Source organism: Barbus barbus (genome assembly GCF_936440315.1).
Source record: "Barbus barbus genome assembly, chromosome: 15".
Classification (NCBI taxonomy): Eukaryota; Metazoa; Chordata; class Actinopteri; order Cypriniformes; family Cyprinidae; genus Barbus; species Barbus barbus.
Window position 1 is genome coordinate 7,838,361 of NC_136743.1, and position 15,923 is coordinate 7,854,283.

Sequence of the window (15,923 nt, forward strand, 5' to 3'; positions counted from 1 at the left end):
GTGCTGTCCAAATTTAAAACAAGTTATTCATTCAGTGTATTTTGATAACGAGGTTGTGGCATCTTGCTCAAGAGCTGGGCATTAGCTTAAATCAGTGGGAGGAATAGATGAGAAGTCTGCCAAAAACCTGATGCTTTTAGCAGAACGATGATCCCAAAACCAAATTAACTTTTTAATTTACTTGTTCAAAAACAAAAATCTGAATAACCTACAGTGGCCTAGTTAAAGACTAGTATAATTCAACTGAGAATATGGCACTGTTTGAAAATCAAATCTGATTAACCTCAACAAACCGAAGCAAATCTGCTTGGAGCAATGGGCCAAAATCACACCTACAAAAATTAGCTAAAGCACTTCTAACGTAAAAATATTTTTTAAAGATGAACCATAAGGACATGTGGAATCAGTGTTGTAATGTTTTCTGATTATGAGTCATTTTCCACATTTAAGAAGAAAGTGCACCTCTGCATCTTTCCTGTCGTGGATTACCTACAGATGCTTTCCTCCTCTGGTTGCTAGGATTTTTGTGTGTTTTTTTTCCAGTGACTGGATTGTGTTTGCTGAGTGTGTATTTGCGATTTATCTGCCTAGTATTGCAGACAGTTATTAGATATACCCATATTTTTGTCTCTCTCTTCTTTGAAACTTAAAGCCTTTTCTTCTTATATATATATATAAAACACAGGTTTGAGGAAAGTAAAATGTATTCAACTATGGCACATTAAATAGGTTAATATGTGTATAAATACGTGTACCAATTTACAAATTGCAAATAAATATTTTCAGCAAGTTTTAAGAGGTTCCTTCACCACCAAATCAGCATATTAGAATGATTTCTGAAGCATTATGTGACACTTAAGACTAAAGTAATGGCTTCTGAAAATTCAGCTTTGCATCACAGGAATAAATTACTTTTTAAAATATATTGAAACAGGAACCAGTTATTTGAAATTGTAATAATATTTCACAGCATTACTGTTTTCTCTGAATTTTGATCAAATAAATGCAGCCTTGGTGAGCATAAGAGACTTCTTGCTATATATTTTGTTATTAATAATTTTTTGTCCCTCACTGTCTATCTGTTTTGAGTTTAGTGGCAGGGGCAGATTCATAATATTCTTTGCAGTTGTGCAGACAAACATTCAGTCTTGAAGTGTGATCAGATGATGTGTGTATCTGGGCAGATATTGAGCTTCTCTCTGACCTGTACAGCTGTAGAATATGGCAATCTTTCTCAGCAAAGGACTGTGTGAGCCTGATGAATGCTTTGTAAATAACTATAGGGCTGCAACACTGGTTGGCTGTCCTGTGTTTCTGCTTGTTTGTGTTGATTTAATGTATATTTTGATGCTTTTTAGTTCTGACTAGCTTTATTCTCTCTGTCTCTCAGCTGGAGTATACCGCTCGTCTGGACTTCCTGTGGCGTGTACAGGCGAAGGAAGAGATAAATGAGATGCGAGAGCTGCGTGAACACAATGAGAACATGCTCCGGAACATTCTCCCCAGCCATGTCGCACGCCACTTCCTGGAGAAAGACAGAGACAATGAGGTAGAGAGACAGAATGGATCTGGGTGTCTCACTTCTTTAGTCTGACAGGAAAAGCATGGCAGCACTTTGACAGCAAGAACATGTGAGGAGGAGAGGATGAATCACTGACACTTTCACTCTCTCTCTTCTTTATTGTTCTTTATTGACATGACAGTTAACTATGGAAGTCAATAGTAATTAAGCAAGATGAATAGTTAATATACAAAATAGACAGCATCCTTACTATCCCAAAACCTCAAAAGTGATAAGTGATCTGGAATGTTCTGCACAGGTAACAACTCTGTAGTTGTATTGATTTCAGTTGAGTGTGACTTTAGCATGATGGTAGGTTAATGGCGCATTATTTAAAAAAATTATAAAAAACACAGAGCACACAGACTACCATTCAAATAAATTTTTAAATGCTTTAAATTTTTTAAAGAAATTAATACTTTTATTCAGCAAGGATGTATTAAATTGACCAAAGTTGACTGTAAAACATATATAATCTTACAAAAGATTTATATTTCAATTAAATGTTACTTTCTTTAAAAAAATCTAATATTACTATATGAAGTAGCACAACTGTTTTAAACAGTGATAATATATAAGAAATGTTGCTTGAGCCCCAAATCAGCATAGTACAATGATTTCTGTAGGATCATGTGAAACTGAAAACTTTATTAACAATGCTGAAAATACAGTATTCCCATCACAGGAATAAATTATAATTATAAAACATTTTAAATATATATTAAAATTGTAATAATATTTCACAATATTATTACAATTTTAAAATTAAACTTGTAATAATATTGTGAAATATTATTGCATTTTTTAAAATATATTAAATTGTAATTATCATTGTTATATTATTTAAAAAATAATTTCAGCATAAGGGACTTATGATTTTAAAACATTCAAAAAAATCTTTTGAACGGTTGTTTATATTGGGTCAAATCAATTTTTTTAATTACACTGAACTTCTTTCTTTTTGTAAAGGCGGGCTGTGTGTTTGTGCTCTCTTGTCCTGACGTGACTCCTCTGTTTATTTCTGGAATGTTCCACTGTCAGTCAATCAGACAATAGGGAGGCTAAATAATGGAGCTGTATAACTCACAGATAAAAAATGCATCCATTAAGCTTGTGTATGTGTGTGATGGAGAGAGAGAGAGTGTGTGTATTGAGTTGCTTTAATTATCCCATTCATTTATAATCAGGTGGAGTATTGAGGCATGATTTAACTGCTGACGCTAAATGTGTTTGTGTGTGTGTGTGTGTGTGTGTGTGTGTCTGCGCTTATGTGAACTATAATTTACGTCACTCTCTGCTATTATTAAGATGAGAAAATGATCCCTCTCCCTCTCCCTCACACACACACTGTCTTGCTCTCAAAACCTGCCACTCTTAAAGGGCACTGCAGTAATTTAGTTCAGTGACTAACACTTATTAAGTGTATTATTACCTGTTTTCTACACTTGTCTTCAGCAGTCACTGACTTTTTATGCGTATGATCGCTCAGCAGTACTGGCATGCAGTGATGAAATCATGCGTCAGTGGGGCGTATCAGTGCGATGCTGAATGTTTGGGGTGTATTGAGAGAGTTTAACCTCCTCTAATATTGATCATGCTATTGACCACAGCTCCCTCTTTAAACTGCAAAGTAGTTAGAGCAGTGGCCTTGTGGCTTGCACACATTACATCTTAAATGTACATAATTAGTCACACACTTTATATGAATTGTACAACTAATTTGAAAGGTGTGGTAGATGTGTATGTTGTGTTGCACCTGTGAGGTCAGTGCATAACTATGTGTACATGGGAAGTGTCTTTAAGCTATGAATTTTTAAGGCTGTTTAGAGTTCGTTCACACAGGACCTATTCTTGTGTTGTGTCTTATAATTATTGCACACATGCAGAATTTGTTTGTGTCACTGCAATACTTTTTTGCTGCATTAATTCTATATAAAATAATTATTATATTATATAATTATAATAATTATATTATATTATATATATATAATTATATTATTATTATTATTATTATTATTTTGAGGTATTGGCAGCCTGTTTGAAAGACTTACTCAATTGGATGTCTGCAAATTTCTTGCATCTTAATGAATCGAAAACAGATTATTTAGTTTGGTCCAGCATCCTCCTCAGTCACTGTAAAAGCAAAGTTCTCTCAATTTAAGTTTAATTTGAAACCACATGTTCAAAATTTGGGCTATATTATAGATAGTCACCTTAAAATTGATAAGCAAGTTAATTCAACTGTTAGGTCTTGCTTTTTCCATCTTCGTCAAATCTCAAAAATCAAGTCATTTCTTAATTTTATGGACACGATTATTCATGCTTTAACTTTATCACGGCTGGACTATTGTAATTCACTTGGTCTTGGTCGTAGTCATTCTGTCCTTTCATGTTTACTGTTAGTACAGAACTCTGCTACGAGGTTATTGACGCGCACTTAAGCGGGAGCACATTACGCCAGTACTTGCCTCCCTCCCTTGGCTGCCTGTAAGATATAGGATTGATTTTAAAGTACTTATATTTGTGTATCAGTCTATTCATAACTATGCTCCTACATACCTTTCTGACCTTATTTCAATTCATCAGCCCTCCAGATTGCTTAGATCTGCGAATCAAATTCAACTAAATGTGCCAAGATCTAGATTTGAACAGAGGGGTGATAGAGCGTTTGAGGTAGCCGGTTCCAATCTTTGGAATAGCTTAGCACAACACATTAGATCTGCACCCACTTTGTCCATTTTCAAGCATAAACTTAAAGACTACTCTTTTGATTATAATTAAAATTGTAGTATTTTATTTATCTATTTTTTGTAATTTCATTAGTTTTTGGCAACATTTGGCAGAAATAATTTGAAATAACTTTCGGTAACACTTTATTTTACAGTTACATCTATTAGTTGCTTATTAGCATGCATATTACTAGAATATTAGCCATGTATTAGTGCTAATTAAGCACATATTAATGCCTTATTCTACATGACCTTATTCTACATCCCTGATCCTACCCAATACCTAAACTTAACAACTACCTTATCTAACTATTAATAAGCAGCAAATTATGAATTTATTGAGGGAAAAGTCGTAGTTAATAGTTAACAAGTGTTACCTATTCTAAAGTGTGACCTAACTTTTTATATCTTTTTTCTTTTTAACTACCATTTTTTTTAATTGTAAGTACCATAAACCTGCAGGTAGCCATTGCAACAATTTTTTGTTGTGACACTTCTTTGTTTTGACCCATATATACACTGCCGCCCAAAAGCTTGGGATCAGTAAGATTTTTTATGTTTTTTAAAGAAGTTTCTTCTGCTCATCAAGGCTGTATCTTCTGAAGGATCTTGTGACACTGAAGAATGAAGTAATGATGCTGAAAATTCAGCGCTGCATCACAGAAATAAATTATATTTTAAAATATATTAAAATAGGAAACCAATATTAGAAATTGCAATAAGATTTCACAATATTACTATTTTTTCTGTATTCTTTATCGAATAAATACAGCCTTGATGAGCAGAAGAGACTTCCTTAAAAACACAAACACACATGTATATGCACAATTTATAACGAAATATGTGTGAACCATGGTTTTTGTATGGTGTATGTGTTTTGTTGGCATTATATATCAGATGTCAGCCTTATCAGATGCATCTGTTCTGCCCTCTGTTCTTATGAGTCAATCAAGTGTGTTTGTTATAAAGCAACACTGCCTTCTGGTGGACAGTTTTAAAACGTCACCCCATGCTGCATATACCACACACACTGTATTATTGTTCTGAAGTTCATTGGACCCGCATTTCTATATGTATTCACATCTGTTGATTTAAAGCTCATTTGTGTCAAATAGAAGAAGACTCTGAAGTCGACCTCATTCCAGCGAGGAGGTTTCTAACCTGTGATCTCCATCCATAGGAGCTCTACTCACAGTCATATGACACGGTGGGAGTGATGTTCGCCTCCATTCCAGGCTTTGCTGACTTTTACTCGCAGACTGAGATGAATAATCAGGGTGTGGAGTGTTTGCGGCTGCTCAACGAGATCATCGCTGATTTTGATGAGGTCAGAATTCTATCAGCACAAACATACATGTATTTAAAGGCATAGCTCATCAATAAATGACAGTTCTGTCAATATTTGCTCACCCCCATGTTGATCCAAACATACTCAATTACAGTTCATCATTACAAAAATCACAGCGTACAGGTTTGTAATGAAGTGAGGGTAAGTAAATAATGACAGAACTGTCAGTTTAGGCTGAACTATCCCTTTAATATTAATGATTCTCTTAATTCTCTTAGACACACAGATCCATCACACCTGCTCAGAAGCTGCTGATGAATGTTTAATGCTACATATGTTGGCTGTCATATCTGAAAGATTGTCTCTCTGCAGCTGCTGGGGGAGGAGCGATTTCAGGACATCGAGAAGATAAAGACCATCGGCAGCACATACATGGCCGTGTCAGGACTGTCTCCTGAGAAACAAGTGTGAAAACACACACACACCTACAGAAACCTACACACTAATGCATATGATGTCTTATACGTCTATAGTGTTTGTAGTTTAAAATCTATAAAAAAGGGTGTAGTTTGTGCACTTATCTTTCTTATATGTGTGTTACCATAGCAATGTGAGGATAAATGGGGGCATCTGTGCGCACTGGCCGATTTCGCCATTGCTCTGAATGAAAGCATTCAGGAGATCAACAAACATTCGTTTAACAACTTCCAGCTCAGAATCGGTAAGAGTCAAATGATTCAAACAAATAATTCAGAAGAACATTTGAAAGTGAGATTGGAACGCAACAGTGACTGCCCACTTTTTGATCAGCCTTGATTCCGGAAGTATTTTACCTTTTTGTTTTCTCCACAGGCATTTCAGAACATTTTTAATAAAGATTCAAAGCCATGAATCAAAATCAGCTCTGAGATTATTCACACTATTGCAATTTGATTTGAATCCAAAAAAAGGAGGGGGAAATCTATTTTTTGATGGAAATATTTGATGGTGATATTTGAGGTTTTAAGGAGACTCAATTATGTAATTTGCAATGCTTTGTGGGAGTGGGCAGTCACTATTCCTGTTTCCATGGTTACTTCTCTGACTGGTCAGTGTCCTTTCAGGATCATGAGTAATGGAGATTTTCACCTTGTGATTTATTTTAAAATCATGCTGAAAACTTTTAATTAGTATTAATATTATTTTTATCTCAAGGACATCTGAAAAAAAAAGCCATTTTCAGCTAATAATGATAAGATGTGAGGTTTGCCAAGAACCAAATCAGCATATTAGAATGATCTCTGAAGGATCATGCGACACTGAAGACTAGACAAATGGCTGCTGAAAATTCAGCTTTGCATCACAGAAATAAATTACATTTTAAAATTCATTCAAATAGAAAAATTATAAATTATTTATCCTATTTGTCTAGCCCTTATCGCCTTCTAAATATGTTTAATAATTTATTTACCAATTTATTTTTATTTTTTTAGCTGACTCTACTCAGTCTAATAAATTAATTAATTAAAATTATAAATTTGAGGCTTGTAAAGAAGCCTCACACTATTACTTGACAACCTCAGGTCTATCTTGAATGATTTATTTATTATGACCAAAATCAGTGTGAAGAGGATATTTGGTCCCACTTTATATAAGGTGGCATTAACCACTATGTACTTATTGTATTGCAAAACACTTTTACTGCTATTGAGGTGGGCTACGGGTAAGGTTAGGGACAGGTTTGGTGTTATTGGGTAGGTTTAAGGGTGGTCAACAGTGTAATTATAAATGTAATTACAGAAATTGATTACAAATGACAGGTGTAAGGTATTTTTTAAAGTGTAAGTACAATGTAAAAACTTGTATGTACACAATAAGTGCATTGCATCAAATGATTAATTTAGGCCAACTAATATGAAGTGGGACCGGATTTTTATTACTGCTTACTTTCTTAATAGCCCTCTATTAGAAAGAGATGTGCTGATGTATTCTGTGCTTTCTCTCTCCTCAGGTATGGCGCATGGCTCTGTGGTGGCTGGAGTGATCGGCGCTAAGAAGCCGCAGTATGATATCTGGGGAAAAACGGTCAATCTGGCAAGTCGCATGGACAGCACGGGCGTCAGCGGGAAGATCCAGCTTCCAGAGGAGACCTACGCCATCCTGAACGAGCGCGGCTTCGCCTTCGAGTACCGAGGCGAGATCTACGTGAAGGGCATCAGCGAACAGGAAGGCAAGATCCGCACACACTTCCTGCATGGCCGCGTGCAGCCCAACCCGCTCATCCTGCAGCCGAGGAAGCTCACGGGCCAGTACTCGCTCGCCGCCGTGGTGCTCGGCCTGGTCCAGTCCCTCAACCGGCAGAAACAGAAACAAATCCTCAATGAAAACAACAACTCAGGCATCATGAAGGGCCACTACAACCGCAGAACTCTGCTGGCGCCGGGCGGCTCGGACACCAGCCACGCCGAGGTCACGGACAAGAGCGAGCTGGCCTAGAGAACGGGGAAAACAGACTGCGTACTTAACCAAAAGACTGAGCTGTACTTCAGACTGCTGCCGCTGACCGAGTGTCTCTCTTGCTGTCTGTGTTTCTTTTTGTATTTCTTTTGTATTTGAGAAACAATAAAGGGGTTTAATTTTTTTATAAGGGTATGGGCTTCCTTTAAATAAAGCTCTGTATATTTGATTGTTTACATTCATGACGATGCCTCACGTTATGTCGGAAATATTGTAACACTGAGATTCTTAGAATTATTAACGTCCCTAAACCCAGATTTTATTCAACACTTAAAACCAAAATGGTCCCATCTGCAGCTTTTTTTTTTTGTTGACAGCAAAATAATTAATCATATACATTGTTTATCAGTTTACTATTATATTTTAGTACAAAAGCTTCAAAAAGCACAGTAATTATTGAGGTATCTAAATAAGTTCAAATGTTTAGGCTACTGACATTTTTGTTATTTTTTTGACTTGACAGTTAAGTCAGTGGTTTTTTTATATATATTTTTTTTTTGGGGGGGGGGGGGGGTTGTCGTAACCTGCTAATCAAGAATGATTTCTAGAAACAAAAAAAATTAAGAAACAATTAAGGTGTTTGTAACAAATTCCTTTCTCAGTCTACACTTTTACTAATGTTTTGCCTTTTGTTTAGCTCCATATATTTTTAAATGTTTAGATACACTAAAGCAAAAACACCTGGACTATATACATTATTAAAGATACAGAATGCTTTTACAGATAAAGCATGAAGTTGCATTGAGAGAATATTCTCATGCCTCGATACAAACAATTGAGAACGACGAAGATTGTCAAGGATTTTCCAATGAAGGTATGTGACGTGTCAAAGCTGGCAGATTTTTTGACTGCTGCTTTAAATCAGGTTGGGCTCCTGGCCCACACAGCCTTAGGCTGATTCAATTTTATTTTAATAAAAAAAAAAAGTTTTTAACTTAGCCTATTAAGTTATTCTGCACATAAGTAACCACAAAACCAGTCATAAAAGTATTTTTTTTTATTGAGAGCTTTATTTATTTATTTATTAAGCAACTAATAGATGTAACCGTAAAATAAAGTGTTACCAAAATTTATTATTTATTTATTTATTGATTGATAAGCTTTCCATTGATGTATGGTTTGTTAGGATATGACAATATTTGGCCGAGATACAGCTATTTGAAAATCTGGAATCTGAGGGTGCAAAAAAACCTAAATATTGAGAAAATCGCCTTTAAAGTTGTCCAAATGAAGTTTTCAGCAATGCATATTACTAATCAAAAATTAAGTTTTGATATATTAATGGTAAGAATTAATATATTAATGGTACAGAATATCTTCATGAAACATGGTCTTTACTTAATATCCTAAAATCGATCATTTTGACCCATGCAATGTATTGTTGGGTATTGCTACAAATATACCCCAGCGACTTTATGACTGGTTTTGTGGTCCAGGTCACATACAACATTAATATTTTATACAAGCATTATACACACATAAAGGTGGCATTGCAGGTCTGTCCTGTAGAGGGCGATGTTGACTCAGTATTAGTTGTGCCTGCACCACCGATCAAATAACTGAAGAAATACGAGTCAATTTGTGTGCATGTGTGTAGTACAATCGCTCTCTTAATAGTAGTAATTATTAATGGTGGTAAAGAACATTTTTATTACATAGTAAATTATATATATATTTTTTTTTTTTACTGAATTGATGTAATGTTTCAACCGGTTTTTTTCTTCTTCTCGCTTTTCTTCTTCCCACTATCCTTACGTAGGTGTTGTCTCCATGGAAACAGATCTCCTCATGTCAGTCGGACACGCTTCTTCCGACTGTATTTCTGACGGGTGGGCGGGGCTATTAATCACATCACCCCTGTCACACACTCTTGACAGCCAATCAGGGATGTTGTGATTCTCCTGCTGTTTTATTTAACTGAGGGATAAAATTGAATGGAGGTAGTTGCCATGGTGAACTGTGCAAAGCTTTGATGTTGAGTGTGATAAAGTGTATATGTGAGAATGGGAAAACAGAGAGAGAAATAGAAGGGGGGGTTGAAATTATCGTTCAATGATCAAAGAGATAAAATGCCTGAAAACTGGCACAAATAAGACCTCAGCTGTGGCACTGTAGGGTGTGTGTGTGTGTGTGTGTGTGTGTGTGTGGAATGATGATGTGTTTGTTACTTGACAAGCCATCTGTGAGCAGTTTGCAGATTTTTCCTCAGCACTGGATGCTCACACACGGTTAGTTGATGCACAACATGTCTGTCAAGAATTTTTTTTTATCAGCAATATTTTAATGGGATAGTTCTCCCAAAAATGAAAATTCTGTCATTAATTACTCACCCTCATGTTGTTCCAAACTCATAAGACTTCACCCATAAAAAAAACTGATATTTTTGATGAAATCCGAGAGCTCTCTGACCCTCCATAGACAGCAAGGGTACTATCACGGTCAAGGCACAGAAACGTAGTAAGGATTTTAATTAAGTAATGACAGAATTTTTGTTAGTTGTCACACTTTTTTTTATCCTTTCAGTGAATATTTCTGATGAAAGGTTTATTTTTAAAGGTTTATTGAAAGCCAATTTCTGTGTAGATGCATGCAGAAATTGGTTAAAACAATATTTTCTTCACATTACATATGAGGTGTCACAACCTGGTCACAACTGACCATTCACTTGTTCCCCTGACTACTACCCCAGACAGCAACATAGTGTTGGCCCAGATCTGGCCCACATCTGGCCCGTGTGAAATCCACTGCTTGCTGTCTGGGACAGCATGAATAAAACAATTTTGAAGGCAGTTTTACACAAAAGTATTTATTTTATTTTCAACTCTCTCTCATTTCCCCCCATACAGTCACAATCCTGAGAATGGTGTATCTGCTGTTGCTTGGCAACAACAGTGAGAGCCCCTCCCCCACCAGTGTGCAGCTGTGGACGTGTGTGTATTCCAGCAGATGGCAGTCCATATCGATCATTCTATATGACTTTCTTAATCACAAATTCAGAATCAATTGTCATGTTTCCTGTGATAGGAGGAGGGAGGAGCTGAGCTCCCATCAGCCTCTCAGCAGCCTGGATCACCACTCAGGTACTGCATTATTCATGAAACCTTATGAATATTTAAATACTCTTCAGTTGGAATGGGCTGAAGACAGGATATGTTTAATGTAGGTGAGGTGTTCATCATAACTGTCCTGCTGGTTTTTCAGGGGATGATCATTATATTTTAAGGTCCCCTGCAAGCATGTAGCAAATTATGACTGTGAAAAATGGACAAACCCTTAAATATGTCCTTCTTAAACTTTTTTTTGTTTGTTTGTTTTAATAGTAAATAAGTCAACACAGGACAGAAAACTGCATAAAAACAATTTCATTGGGTCGTTAAAGGAACAACAAAATTCTGTCATCATTTACTAAAGACCATGTCGTTCCATAATTTTAAAATGTTGTTCTTTCTACACAAAATGTGAAATTAAGTTGGACATTTTGTGCAGACTGCAGACAAAAACACCTTAAAATTAAAACAAAAGGTTTGAAGTTTGAACATGTGAAAGCTTAAATGATATCTGAGAGCTATGAGACAGATTTTCTAATTTTTTGGAACTATTTATTAATTTTCAAAATCTACAAATAAAAATATGGATACATAATATTAATTAACATAATATATAATTAAAATACACTCTTGATAATAATAAAAATAAAAATTATGATTTTATTTTTTTTTATTTTTTTTTTTATATAAGAAGAGATTCCAAATTCATTGAAGCTTTGGGATTTTTCCACCTTAATATTAATTATCACACAATACTAATGTATGGCTTTGGATTAATTAAAATATAATGCACAAGATGTATTTTTATTTTTACTATTTTATGGTGCTTTGTGGTGATTTGGTCCTTTTTTTGGTGCTTGTTGATTCCTGAAACACTTGTGCATAAAAAAGCAAGATAGGATTTTGTGCCCAAAGACCCGTGGCTAAATGTGTTCCCAACATTTTTAGAAATCATTTCTACACCCCTGGCCATAGCGACCTATGAATGTGTGAACTTGACCTGCCTCATCTGAGCACACAAGACAGCTTCCATCTTCTGCCATCTCCTATATTAGGCATACATCAGGCAGTTCTCTAGGCACTGATGTGTCAAACTGTCATCTTTGATTTGTTTATTTTGGGCTAAACCTTTAAGAAATGCCATTAAATTTAACAGCCATCCAGCTTTAAGAAAAGCATAAATGTTTTGGACAATTTGAGCTTCACAGCTGTCAAACAATCACAAATTCTTTAATGTGAGAAAGTATTAAAATACTCTAAAGCAGGCCTCAATATTCAAGGTTGATAGTTTCACTTGGAAATTTCATTTTCAGTTCTATAATAGAACTGAATCTATAATAGAGATTATATAGATCAGTGGTCATAACTATACCATAAATATAATTTAGTAAAATCCTCTAAAAATACAAAGAAAATATTTACATTTACTTCAATTGGGGGGGGGGGGGTAATTTTTGACTGGCACACGAGTAACATCAGGGGGTTAACGCATATTTTACATATTTTGAGACAGATTGGCACTATTCATTGTTAGTGTCTCACTATAACCCATATTTGTGCTTTTATTTTTTTAATTCTGTGGTAATTACAAGCCACTACAAGAGCTTAATTTGTAATTTTCCTATAACTCTTTAAGTCTGCTGAGCTATGAAAGGGCAACCGCTGAACAACCTGAAACATATTTTCTTTAGGATGCAGCCCTCAGGAGGTTTTAGTTTGAGCCTGAATATAAAATTGACCTGACATGCTGTAGATTGGGCATAATATATGATGCGGCCTATTTTTAGCGTAACTAAACACACCTGCACAGGTGACTGGAGTGAACTCTCATCTCAATTTATCTGACACCATTATAGGCTGGAACGAGATTTACACACACTGTGTTTCTCTGCTGCTTGCACGAGCACAGCTGCAGCTGCGTCACCATGGAGATGCAGTCAGCCAATGACAGGCGGCAATTTTCCCTCCAGGGACCCTGCTGATTCGGGCTGGGGGGAGCATGGGGGCGTAAACAGGAAGAAAAAACAAGAGGTGGGTGGATAGTGACAAATGAGAGACTGTGTGAGCATGTGCAGGTATGTGTGTGCGAGTGTGCAGGTATGTGCGTTCCATCAGGTAGGCGGGGTTTACAACGTATGCATTCGAGGTTGTTGCTAGGCAAGACCGGTATCCATGGTTACCTCCATATCCAATCAGGTGTTAATGTTGATGTTGGCGCCCATTTCATTCATGTATGTTATGTGTGAAAGTGATGAAAATATAAGCTTTACTTAATAGGTTACTTAACTTGATAGACTATTCATGCAATAGAAACCTTCAAATTACAATATTGTCTCTAGATGCAGAAAAAGCTTTTGATAGGGTTAACTGGAATTTTCTATTTGCAACTTTACACAAATTTGGTTTTGGAAACTCTTTCATAAACTGGTTAAAAATATTATATAACTCTCCAACAGCATGTGTCAGGACAAATGGCCAAACATCCTCTAGCTTCTATCTTAAGAGGGGCACCAGGCAGGGATGCCCCCTCTCCCCCTCACTGTTTGCAGTTTTTATTGAACCACTAGCAGCAGCAATTAGACAGGCTACAGTGATTAAAGGCATTAAATGCAAGAATGTAGAACATAAAGTTAGTCTTTACGCAGATGATGTGTTACTTTTTCTTCAGCATTCACAAACCACTTTCTCTGAGGTAATTACATTAATAAACTCTTTCTCAAGAGTCTCAGATTATTCAATAAACTGGTTAAAATCAACAGTTCTTCCAATTAATTGCTCCTTCCAGAATTCCTCCACTCCACTGCAATCTGGAAATATTAAATATTTAGGTATTAATGTTTCTCCTAGGCTGACAGATTTGATTAAATTAAACCACATCCCACTTTTAAAGACGGTAGAAGATGATCTAACCAGATGGAAGTCTCTACCCATATCACTCATGGGAAGAGTCGCCTCAATAAAAATGATGGTTTTGCCAAGAATTAATTATTTATTTGCAATGATCCCGAGCAAACCATCACCTGACTGGTTTAGATCTCTGGACTCCTCCATCTCTAAATTCCTTTGGAAAGGTAAACCCCCGCGTATTAGCTTAAAAACGCTACAAAAGACCAAGGATAAAGGAGGACTAGATCTACCTAACTTTCACCACTATTTCTTAGCCAACAGGCTTCAACACATTTCAGGGTGGTTAAAACACACCCTCTTAGATGAGCCTTGGCTAGATGTAGAACAGGCATTATGCAATAATATAGAGATTTCGGATCTGCCATTCATTAGCTTGATCATCAAACGACACGTATGCTTCAAAAGCATCAGTATCAGCTCTTCTCTGACAGCATGGTGGGAGTTTCTAAAAATGACTGAGTCTTCACTAATCCCATGCAAACGTACCCCCATCTGGAACAATCCTGACATATTACTAAACAATAATATGATGAACCTCACAGATTGGAGTTGTAAAGGTATTAAATACCTGGAACATATATTAGAAGGGACAGACTTTATTCCCTTTGACAAATTAGTTAAACAATATGGGATTAACAAAAACAGATTTTTAGAATATCAACAAATTAAATCTATTGTAAAAGGGAAATTTAAATCTAATCATATCAAATTACAAATACCACCAAGTGTGGCAGATTTTCTTAATCTCAAAACCCCCAAATTAATGTCTAAAATATACAGGACACTTTCCAAAATAGATGAATCAGTATCACTTCCTATTGCAAAATGGGAGGCAGATCTAGCAGTAAACTGGGACCATAATTTCTGGTCTCAGATATGTTTAAAAACCTTTGAACTGATTAGAAATCCTGGTTTACAATTAATACAATACAAAATCCTGCATAGAGTGCACTACACAGGTCATCGGATGTTCAGGATGGGTCTTACAGCTTCTAACAACTGCTCACACTGTCAAGGCAATACACCTGACAATTACATCCACGCTCTATGGTTCTGTCCACCTGTTCAGAGGTACTGGTACAGGATTTGTGAAGATTTATCAAAGTGTCTTAAATGCTCTATTCCAGCCTCTCCTTCAGTCTGCTTGTTGGGCGACCTAGATGGTGTCACTACAGAAGGTAACACAATCCACATGGCTTTCACTGCCCTATGCATTGCTAAGAAGACTGTCCTCATGAACTGGAAAAATAAAAATAATCTTAATATCAACCAATATAGAAATCATTTGTGGGATTATATTAGTCTTGACACAGCTTCTGCTGCCACATTAGATCAATCTCTCTGGACTCCTTTGATCAGCTCCATCACCTAGTGTGAGTGGGGGTCCTGATTCTGTCCGGCTGTGGTTTTTGCGGTTGGGGTGACCATATGGGCTTGGGGCATCTGGGAGTTCCCTGGGGGTGGGTTTCTTGGGTGGTTCGGCGCTGGGGCTGCGATCTTGGCCTGGATGGGGTATTGGTGACTCTTGGGTGCTGTTTTTCTGGCGGCTGCATGCGGCGCTACTGGGGATGCCTGTGCCGGCGGACGTAGGTTGCCGGCCTGGCGGCTGCACTATTCCGGGGTTGGTCCGGGGGGGGCTTGGGGTTCTGGGGGCGCTCTGCCTCCCGGTTGGGGTTACGGCTGGGCCTGGGGGGCTTGGGTCCTGGTTGGTGTGCCGCCGGGAGCATGGGTTGGTGCATGCGCTTGGGCCCGGCCCTGGTGTGGGGGTAAAAAAAAAAAAAAAGAAAAAAAAAAAAAAAAAAAAAAAGAAAATATAAGCTTTCTTTCACGGATTTGCTCCAGGGTTCTGATCGGTCTGTATTTTCTCTGATAGTTTCCCACTGGAACTTAAATCT

At 36.7% G+C, this 15,923-nt stretch overlaps 1 protein-coding gene across 2 annotated transcripts in view; it reads left to right on the top strand.

The window, feature by feature from the left end:
• Positions 1 to 8,201, top strand: part of LOC306880858 (adenylate cyclase type 8-like) — a gene marked incomplete at its 5' end in the record, with an annotated part of 58,108 nt that extends 49,907 nt beyond the window's left edge. For both annotated transcript variants that reach the window (XM_079434654.1, XM_079434653.1), the window contains 5 exons: positions 1,391 to 1,549; positions 5,471 to 5,617; positions 5,951 to 6,043; positions 6,185 to 6,299; positions 7,569 to 8,201. In XM_079434654.1, coding sequence (XP_079290780.1) covers positions 1,391 to 1,549; positions 5,471 to 5,617; positions 5,951 to 6,043; positions 6,185 to 6,299; positions 7,569 to 8,053 — 999 coding nt within the window. In that variant the 3' untranslated portion in view covers positions 8,054 to 8,201. The remainder of the gene's footprint in view (positions 1 to 1,390; positions 1,550 to 5,470; positions 5,618 to 5,950; positions 6,044 to 6,184; positions 6,300 to 7,568) is intronic.
• Between the last annotated feature and the right edge of the window lie 7,722 nt (positions 8,202 to 15,923).